This window comes from Quercus robur, chromosome 1 (genome assembly GCF_932294415.1).
Source record: "Quercus robur chromosome 1, dhQueRobu3.1, whole genome shotgun sequence".
NCBI classification, from domain to species: domain Eukaryota; kingdom Viridiplantae; phylum Streptophyta; class Magnoliopsida; order Fagales; family Fagaceae; genus Quercus; species Quercus robur.
This window is the reverse complement of record NC_065534.1, coordinates 9,486,775-9,497,657: the sequence shown is the minus strand read 5'-3', so window position 1 is coordinate 9,497,657 and position 10,883 is coordinate 9,486,775. Positions and strand designations below refer to the sequence as shown.

The 10,883-nt window shown below is 31.7% G+C and overlaps 1 protein-coding gene across 1 annotated transcript; it reads right to left on the bottom strand.

Moving 5' to 3' along the window:
• Positions 1-1,031: 1,031 nt before the first annotated feature.
• LOC126719616 (IQ domain-containing protein IQM2) lies at positions 1,032-5,122 on the bottom strand. Its single transcript, XM_050422152.1, has 9 exons — positions 4,865-5,122; positions 3,504-4,025; positions 3,289-3,403; positions 3,135-3,200; positions 2,946-3,034; positions 2,753-2,840; positions 2,435-2,665; positions 2,173-2,274; positions 1,032-2,059 (listed from the first exon to the last, which is right to left on the bottom strand). The coding sequence occupies exons 2-9, from the start codon at positions 3,980-3,982 to the stop codon at positions 1,256-1,258; spliced, it is 1,974 nt and encodes a 657-aa protein (XP_050278109.1). The 5' UTR covers positions 3,983-4,025; positions 4,865-5,122; the 3' UTR covers positions 1,032-1,255.
• Between the last annotated feature and the right edge of the window lie 5,761 nt (positions 5,123-10,883).

Genomic DNA, 10,883 nt, shown 5'->3' with positions numbered 1-10,883 from the left:
TTTCAATAAAATTTTATACTTCTAAGAAAGATTTATATATCTCTTTATTTTACTTTGCAAGTTCAAAACTCTATCAGGAAAGTTCACCATATATGCTCCTGAGAATGACATATATCGCGGAATAGAAACAAGTTAATATTTATTTAGTGATTATCTATGTAGACTTGTTCTTAACCATACCAACCTGGAGGCTGGAGCATAATTCTCCAACTAAACAGAATTATACTACACAAATTTGGACCTTATAACATTATATATGGTAAGCATATCAAAAGATTTTAATGCAGACCATAAGCAATGCAATAACTTTTCTTATGGTCTTCTACCTTCTAACGCGGCTTGAGGTAATAAATGAATATATATTTGTGTCCCTTACTCGTTTTTCAAAACGTACAATCTCATACAAACTCAAGCTCCACCTATCACAAACGGAGCATTCTAGTTGTTGAGGCAAAAAATAATGTTAGTAACTCCCATAAGTTGTTCAATAGTTTGCAGGTCCAGTATGTGAGGTCAAGTGGTCAACATGCAAGCGCGTAAGACTTATCAAAACAAGCACTGTTACCGTTAATAATTTGTTAGCTAGTGAGCTAGTCATCAGTCAAAATTAATAGCCCCATCGTGTTACTTTCTCTTTGTTCTCATAATCACTTATATAATCCAATTTGACTTGGTATACACCTAACACACTCGTACAAAACACATATATCCAACCCAAAATCACAATCACAAAAAGGGTTACAAGAATATTAGTATATCCACTCCCCTCCTATCCAAATATAGGTTAAAGATTTTGGGCACAAAAATTTATGGTCTTAAACGTTAAGTGATTTATGGAACTCATATAATTAATCTCTTTCAACACTAGAAAACATAGCCAACAGTGGAGAAGAGAAAGTAAATACATTAAATGGTGAGAATTATCCGACCTGACCAATAATGGACTAGAAAATCTCATCCAATCTTAGTGATTAACAGCATTCAATGCGCTCAAAATGTCATAGTATGAGGGTTCAGTAACAAAACATTGCTTAAGAAAAATGAATACCTTCTTTTGTATGAAAAGGGCATCAAACCCATGAAATTCTACAATTGTCATCTTATTTTGTACAAGATGAATAAACAAAAAAATGTATACATGATTGTAAATGAAGAGAATGACAATGAATTTCTATATCATCCTTTCTATTTACACAAAAGAATATATGAATCAGTAATCTGCTCTTACTCATGAAAAATTAGGAAATTCTGTTATTCATGATGTTCCTCTAATCAATGGGAAGGACTGTGTTCTTGATTGGGGAATAATTCTTTCTGAGAAGTTTCCTTCCTCGACTGAACTTGTGCTTGGTGTCATTTCCCTACCAGAGCTTGATGGTGTCAATACCCTTGGGCTCAACCCACTAATGAGTCGAGGAGAGAAGTTTGATCTTGAACCGGCAACACTTCTTGGAGACAAGTTCACTTGCTCCAAGGCGCGGAACTGGAGCTCTGAGGGATAGTCCCTCACACAACCAATTCGGGGTCCAGCTCCTGTTGTCCACTTGCAAGACAACTGCTTTCCCAGTTGATATGAGTTCATTTCTTTATGTGAATTGATCCTTTTGAGAATTGATTCTTCAGGAATGATTTCTACTTCATTCCCTTCCTGTTCTTCTTCATCAGACAAGTTCTGCTTTTGAGCCTTGCCATCCAGTTCAGAAGTTAATCCTTCTTCGGCTGTTTCATAACCATCAGCCAGAGGTTCCACTGGCAAACTATTGCAACTTGGTTCAATATCTTGATTTTCTCTTTCTAAACTCTCATACAATTCATGTCTTTCCGGTATATCAAGATTAACCAAATCTCTACCGACACTGCGTAATCGGCTTGATATGAACAGATCAGATGCAGTATCAGTCTCTTTTCCTGTTGAATCAGTCTTTACACAAGTTAAGTCTTCAGTCTCCGAGCCATTCAACTTCTGAGTCACGTCCTCATCAGATGAGTGGCTTCTAAGATGAATACTGCTTCTTTGCTTTCCAGGCAAATCATCTTCCTCATCATCGACAGGACTCGTCTGAATATAAGAGAAAAATGACATTCTCAGCATACTGGCCTTTACTTATTTTTTATAATAAGAGAAAAAAGATTTGATATCATTTTAAAGAACATTAAGCTTTTTATTTTTACCTTGACATCTGTGAGATCCACATTGTTCTCTTTAAGGAAGGAGATGAAGTCCTCAAAATTTTCTTCTGTAGGCCGATAATGACCACTGTGAGGCCAAACTGCCTGTTGAGAGTAGTAGAAATCGTTGTCAATTAATTGTGCCATAAATGAGGACTACGGTAAATAGGAAGAAAAATCTTGAGCCTTTTATTACTTTTCTTTACAATTTTTTTTTTCATGTTTTATGATAGAAATTCTATGAACTTTAATGCAATATCTATACCTTTAGGATGCCATTCTCAATGACTAATCTCCCAGCAGCAGATGTCGCTCCTCCAGCCAAGAAGCTAGAATGCTGGAAAGTACCTTTTTTCTTCTTGCCAACATACAAAACCTTAGATGTGCTAAGGACAAAAATCCACTTCGCATCACTGGTGGTGTTGAGGATCTCCCCCGATTTCTTGTACAAGAACTTTCCATCTTCTATAACAACTTCATAGGCCAATCTTTCCCTCTATTAAAAGTTGGGAAAAAATTATTAGTAAATAAAATGATAACAAATTGAAATAGATGATGATCAAGTAAGGAAATAAAGGCTCACCGGACCCAAATACTTGATACACTGCTGTTGAAGTTTCGATCGAGGGCATTTTTCAAGATTTACTTCCTTCCCTTCTCCTATATCTAGCCTGCATTTCCAAAACCAGAATAAGTATATTCAAATCCAAATTCTTGAACATCTGGAATCAAAATTCTTATTATGAAGCAAAATCATTTTGGTTAAAGGAAATTACCAGTAGAAGAAGGGTTCTTTACACTGACAATGAAGCCATTTTTTATAATAAAAGTGTAAATTATGTCCATATCGATGGCGTGGATCAATCTGTTTCAGATGAATAATAAGAATTGAAATCAGTAAAGGCTGATGAAGAAACAGGGAAAAATCAGTAAAAGCCAACTATGTTCTAGTGTAATTGACTTACAGCCTCTAGCCAGTGTTGCAAAGCAAGTTTTTGTGCTCTATCATTCTTAGATAAACCTTTTCCAACCTGCATTAACAAAGAGACAAATACTTAGACATCAAAATAAAGTACATAGCATAAGTCAGAAGTAAATATCAATCTGTTTGAAATTTACCTTGGCAGCTCTGGCTCTTGCTCTTGACCATCGCGAAATGGCAGTTTCATGTTTCTCAATATCGAAGAATGATATAGAACTCCTCTTGAGTTCAGCAAAATCCAAGAGTTTCCACCTATAGTATGAAATAAAATTGCATTAGCACAAGATACAAACACATCAAATACATGAATAAAAGGGCAGTGTTGCTGCATGCATATAAAAAGGACACATACCAGCTCTGCTCAACCAGGACTGCACAATCTGCTAGCCTTCTTCTGGTTCGGAAGCTTTTGTACACTTTTTGCAACTTTAGTGCAGCTTCATGCTTGGGGTTGTTGGGATCCAAAATTGGCGATTGTTGGATCATCCCCACTTCACCATCTGATCTTGGGGATTGATTATTAATCACTTCACTTCTTGGGCTGTTTGATTCAATGGGCACATTGCATTCTTCGTCTAGTGAAGGAGCCTTGACTGAGACCATTTTTTCCAGTTCTCCATTTTTAAAGCTAACAGATGTTTCTATTGTCATATTTCCAGAACCTAAGGATTTCAATATGGGGGGTTCAGAATCACAACCGCTTATACTGATAGATCGCACTGGTGTTTTAAGTTCATCGTTCTCCAAATTGATGGACTTGACAATAATAGATCGTAGGCCATCTTCTACATCACTGTATCTTGCAAATGGGCAGGAAAAAGAAATCCCCATTTGACAAGGAAGGTTGTATAAACAACCAAATCAATCCAAATTCCTGTCAAAACAAAACAAAATACAAAGATGTGAGCGGGAGTGTCACATATTTGATAATGCTAAAGGACTCAATATTGACTGTAAAATTATCATCTTTCCAACTTGGGAAACCAGAAAAAAACTTCAAGACAAACAAAAATACAAGCTTGAATCTAAAAAAAGCGTATGGAAACAACAATATATAATCAACCAGGTATGCAAAATTAACAGAAAAAATCAATTGAATCCAGCCCCCAAAAAGCCAGAGACGCCCATTTTCTCCTAATAGCATTTTCCATATGGTAGAACATTCAAAGATTCATATAACTAAGGTAAGCAAGCAAGTCACTATCTTATCAATCAAACAAGTTGCTGAAAACCCATTAGAAAAGACCATCGATCTGCAAAAACAATAACCCAAAAAAAAAAATCTTTTTCAAATCAGAAAATATATATATCCTGAAGACAAACACATATCTTTGTAACCAAAAGCCAACACAGAAAAAACCAGAATACCCATTTGCCATTTCGTTTAAAAGAATAATACTTTACATGAGCTGAATAATCTTCCAAATGTTTCACACAAAACCCATCAAGAAAAAGAGTAAAAGGATCTAAAAAAACGAATACTCAAGCAAAGAATCCAAGAAATCAGACACATTACCATGTTATGAAGAAAAAATTCACAAGAACCCAGAACAGGAATTTAATCCAACCAGCATAAGAACAAACAATAATGCAGAAATGTCACATTTGTAATACCATTTTTGCTGTAGCTCCCTTTCTATAGACAAAAAATACAAACAGAAACAAGAAAAAATAGAAAACTATAAAAGAGAGAGATATTATTAGGGACTGTACCTTAAATTAAGGACTATAGTAAGTGAACCAACAAATGAGGAGCTAGGAAATGGGAACAAAGAGTTCCGAATTCAATGGGGTGTGTGCAAAAAGATTTAAGCTTTGACTGTTTTTTGTGAGGTTTGGACTTTGATAATATTGCCAAGAGAGAGTTAAAGCTTCCTTCTGTCTCTCTATTTCTTTCCTATACAGAGCTTTGTAATTCAAGTTTCAGAGCTAAAAAGATGAACGTAGGTAACCTTAGCCGACGATTGTTTATATAGCATGTAGGACAGAGAAAGTTAGAGAGAGAGAGAGATAGAGACAGAGAGGTTTCAGTGTTTTATTTTTATTTTGTGTGTATGTGTGTGTGTGTTTTAATTTTCCAACCACGTGGGGAGGACAATACTGAGGACGTAATTTCTCAATCTTTTCTTCTCTTTTTTATATGTGTATGTATATAAATTTCTTTGCCTTTTGTCTAATTTTTATTCTTGGAAAAAAAAAAAAAGTTATGGCCTTTTGCTCTGTTCTCTGAAGTCTATTTTCTTTGTTTTTAAAATCTCTTGCTTTTTGGTCATTCCTTATTGCTTGATAATTTTAGCTACCAAAATTACTTTCCTTCCCACAAACTTTAGGAATCCTAATGTATGCCAAGATATAATTTAACCTTAGGCCATTAAGCAAGCATTGAATGTGCTTCAAACATCTGAGCTTTTATGAGATCTACCCCCAAAAAAAAGTTATATTTATAAATTATGGTAAATTATGGGCAAAACATATGTACAATTTCTTATGTATTGTTGTATCTAAAATTCTCCAATTGAATTCAATTAAATTGTTTTTTTTTTTTATAGAAGAAATCTGAATATTTCATTGAAAAAAACTCAGCCATAATTTGGTAAAAGTACATTATTAAGGCATGAAGGAACATTCTTCGTTCACATAGAGAAACCGCTAACATGTCTCGCATATATCTAACAAAATTGTGATCTGTTTCTCAAAAAAAAAAAAAAAAAAAGTTGTGAGCTACAAAGTTACGGTGTCTGCGGATATGAGACAAGCTATATTAAATGTAGCAAAAATAGTATATATTCTTTCAAGGGCATTTTTTTTTTTTTTTTATAGAATACTAAGTATTTAGCACACACACGAGCAGAGGGGAGAAGATCTTAAAGAAACTGACAGTAATATATATCCAAATTGGTCTTTCAATAGCATTTAAATACAAACATGTTCATTGGTCAATGCAACCACGTGGTTGAATTTAATTTATGAACCTACACGTTTTACTATTTTATTATTTGCTGAAAGTTGTCGAAACTAAAACATGTAGTTGCATTTTTTTTAAAAATGCAAGTTTTTAAAAGGTTGTATGTAAGGAATACAAATCTTCTGTATCATTTTTTGTGTTCTACTTTATATTCCACCAATCACAACTTATCATATATTTGTTTAACTTTCCTTATAATATAGTCAAAGTTTAAAATGAAAAAATAAATAAAAACATGATAAATTGTAATTGATGAAATATAAAGTGAAATACAAAAAATGGTATAGAGAATTTGTATTCGTACAATTTTAAGTAAAAAAGCTACAATTTTTTTTAAAAAAAAAAGGCTAATGAAAAACGTACAAGTGTCATTGACTCATCACCTACTTTATTCATTTACAATTTTTAATAGAGTGACGGTATGGACCGTATATTTGTTCTCATTCTGTTCATAGTGAAGTGTAGGAATATCTTTATATATAACTTTCTTGGAAATAATCATCGTAACTCAAGTTTGTGTCAATTTCACTAAAAAGTCATAGTAGTTACTCAAAAACAAGTGCGACTTGACTTACTCATCATGATCGATCGCCACTGCTTATGTCATTAATTTGGATTATCCAGGTACCTCCACTAGAATAAGTAACGTAACTTAACTCACAAGCATTTTTGTTTAAGCTTAAACCCCAATAAGCTTACCTCATATATGACATGTTTAGTTGGAGTACTATTTAGATTATATATAATAGTGCCACACAAAAAAGAAAAAAAAAAAAAAAATCATAACTTTTACCATAACTTATCACATGACAAGTTGTGAATAGTATCGCAACTGCATATGTCATTAATTTGGATCATCCAAGTACCTCCACTAGAATAAGTAACGTAACTTAACTCACAAGCCTTTTTGTTTAAGCTTAAACCCCAATAAGCTTACCTCACATATGACATGTTTAGTTGGAGTATTATTTAGATTATATATAGTGCTAATGCCACCAAAAAAAAATCATAACTTTTACCATGTCGAGTTGTGAGTAATAGAGAAAAAATAATGGGTTCACACTTCCACCATTCACAACTTATAATGTGATGAGTTGTGACAAAAAGTGTGAAATTTTTTGTTTTATTAACATTTCTTATTATATATATATATTACTTTTTTTTTTAACAAAGTCATTATTTGAGGAAGCTTTGTAGGCTTTGGTGGTGTGAATATGACATAGTTGCTATTGGATTTTTTTTTGGATATATATGAGTTAGGTTGAAATTTCTTTTGCCTCATACTATTGCTTTGGCCCTTTTGAATATTTCTTTTTTTTAAAAAGTGAAAGCTAGCTTTCAAGGTCTTTGAAATTGAAACTTCCATGCACTCTTCCAAGTATGTCCCACAGGTTGACCCTGAATATCCCAAAGGAAAGTGTAAGATGGGTTAATAATAACAACAAAAAGTCCTTTTAAAGTCTAAAGCTTGTCCTTAGTTTAATAATATATGTGAAGCTTTCAATCTTATGCTGGCACTTTAATACATAGATATTATCTGTCCCTTTAATTATTTATATGCATTGGTTATGGAGGATTGTGCATGTATTTTGGTTCGAGTACAATTTTATTTTGTTGTGCTACACCGCCTTAATACCCCACTAAATTAAATTCCAAATTTTTTAATATATATAAATGGTAGTGTAGTGGGTTGCAGTTAATCTAACTAATAAAATCTCTGATGGTTAAATAAGATATCTAGATTTTGGGTTCAATTTCCACCTATACAAAAAACTGATTGATATCTTAGTCTGATAATAATGAGTACAATCATTATAAGCGGACATTATAGATTGAAACTCTATAAATAAATAAAAATGGTAGTGTAATTTTTTTTGTTTGGCTTGGTGAGAGTGGTGGTGTAAGTATTTGGTAGCATTAATGTTAGTAGAAAATTATATACTTAGACTCTTAACACCATTCCACACGTACTAGTTGATCCCTTCAAAGTCCAAAGAAAACTTTGGGGGTCGCTTTTCTGTCTTTATAGGTCAAGAAGATCCTAATTTACTCCAAAAGAGGAACCAGTAAAACCTAAAGATTTAATTTAAGCATATCCTTTTCGAGAGAAAATGGACAAGGAAAAATATTTGTGTACTGTGAAGGTTTGAGATCTAATATTGGTACCAAACTTGCAAGTGGTTAACAATATTAATGGGAAACAAAATTTATTCAATACTCATCAAATAGAGCAATATTCTATTCTCTTATATGAATGATCTCTCTCATCATAATTTGTACAATGCTCTGCTAGTTACTCTTTTCTTTTCTTTTTTGCTAATTAATTGTTACTTGTTAGAATGTTAAGCAGAGTGAAAGTAACATATTTTTGGGAGTACCAAATGCTAGTTGTGCTTTCTAGCTGTTTCCTCAAATAATTCACAACCCCCCATACTTATGCAAATATCATACAAAAAAAAAAAGAAAAAAAGAAAAAAAAAAAACAGAAGAAGCAAGCAATCCAATGCAGAGGTGAGAATATTGTTTTTCACTTCTATTTACCATATTATTTACACACAAATGTTTATCATAGCGTGTCCATTAGAAATTTAGAATTGACCATTAAACATAAATTTCAGTTGAATTTATATACAACATTTTAAAATCTTATTATGTATTAGATATAGCAATATTTCTGCCTAATTTATGTTTCAAACAAAATAAATCAATGAAAATAAAAATAAACCAAACCAAACCAAGTTTGTGTGTGAAACAATAAAGTTTTTTTTTTTTTTGGGTAGAATGTGAAACAATAAAGCTTGGCACTTCATATGCTATAATTAGCTTTGAATCATTTCTCGATTTATCATGTGTACATATTTATTTTTGTAAAAGTACATCACGCGTAGCCGAAAAAAACCCAAGTACAGTATATAAAAATGATGTATTTGCCGGCTGAAAAGTAGCATACAGCAAAATTATACAATAATTTAAACATTTTATATATTAATTTAGTAGTGAACTTTTTGACCAAATAATAATAAAGATCTCAAAATCCAAGTATCAAAAAGTTGGTCTCCAAATCCAAAAAAAATGATCTGTAATAAAAATATAAAAATAAAATAAATAACCCTTTGGAACACACTCTAGCCAACGGGGTTCATAAATGAACCAGTCCATGAAAACCTCGTCCCCAGTGCAGTTGTTTTGTTTGAATCACATCTAGTCAACCCCATCAATTTTTTATTTTATTTTTTATGTTCAATTTTTATAATATAGTTTAATAATTTTTTAGATATAAAAATCAGAAGAAATCGAACAATAATCGTCACCTACAACTGTCAAATTTCAGATCTCCATATATTTTCGATGGGTACTTTGCACCGTACGAACTCATGGACTTTGCTGTTCTTAATTTTTCCACGTGTCAGCTTCACATTCAGCCACGTGGTGCTGCTAAGTTTTTGTTGTACAAACATACCTAACACCTTAGACAAGCAAATCCCTTGCCGGTCGGCGCTATTTTAGTGTAAATTTTGTAGTAAAAGGGCCTAAGGAGGAACCTTCAATTTTTCATGGAAATGATTTGTTAAGTAAAATAAACTCTGGTTGCATCACAATCTAATCACATGAATGACACATAGAGAGAGTGAGTGGACCTTGTTTGATAATAACATGGAAACTGTGTATAGATATGCCGACCCCAAAGAAAAAGGAACAAAATATTGTATCGGTTTCTTGTCAATTATCTAGATTTGACATGAATATTACTTAATTACATTATTATACTAAGTGTAGTAAAATTCTGAGCATAAGTGTGCTAGACTTGGACTTTATCCTGTACGAGTTATCTAGGACGATGGGTTTATTAGTCTAAGACGCAATTTAAATTCAAAAGTTTTAATTTCAAGTTACCACATTATCGATTATAAGATATTTGAATATCTTAAAGACGGTGATTAGAATGATCTAACCAAAAAAAATTTTAGGTATAATTTATTGCAAAAATTATTATATAAACCTTTATAAATTGATATATTTTCAATAAAAAATAATGGACATAGTTTAACTAAAATTGGTTGTAGTCTTATTTAATATCTTTTAGAAGTGAATTTTGATAAATCCATTATTAGATTATATTTCTTCTTATATCCTCCATACTTGCAAAAATTATAGAAAATTAAATATCAATAGCTATGTCATCAATAAATTGTTTAAATTACAAATTTTTGTAGTTTAAAATTATGCATAAAATATAAGCTTATAAATTATATAGTAAATAATATCTTATTAACACAAAATTTGACATGTTTATTAAAAGCGTAAAGAACATGCAATTCAACAGTTAGATTTTCATAATATGTAATAATGATAATATTTTTTTAAATGAAGTTTTAGCCTTAGGTTACAACCAATTTTGTAACTAAATTTTGTCCAAAAGAATTCAAACATTTTAATTATATTATTGAAGTGTGACCAATTTTATTTATTATCATATTAATTTGTAAAAAAATTATAATAGCTTTAATATTTTCCTAATTATAATTGCTAGGTACCTCGAATTAAAGAAAATGTCTTGTGTAATATAAAACATATGCAATATTTCAATGTCTGAATATAATGAGGGAAAAAATATATTTGTGAAGAAGTTTGTGAGTATTTTTTTTTTTCTTTTTGTGGGTCAGAAAATCGTAAGTATTTAGTGTTGAACCTAATCAAACACCAAAAGCAGAATAATTCACTGAACACAAAAATTAATAATTCAATAGGACACGTGTGCAAAATTGA

What these genes read in the sequence shown, in the direction of transcription:
- LOC126719616 (XM_050422152.1), bottom strand. Translation starts at nt 3,982, where the DNA reads ATGGGGATTTCTTTTTCCTGCCCATTTGCAAGATACAGTGATGTAGAA. An exon ending in CAAGAGCCAGAGCTGCCAAG is followed by an intron (nt 3,201 to 3,288) that starts GTAAATTTCAAA and finishes TTGTTAATGCAG; the next exon opens with GTTGGAAAAGGTTTATCTAA. An exon ending in TGGATCTCACAGATGTCAAG is followed by an intron (nt 2,060 to 2,172) that starts GTAAAAATAAAA and finishes TCTTATATTCAG; the next exon opens with ACGAGTCCTGTCGATGATGA.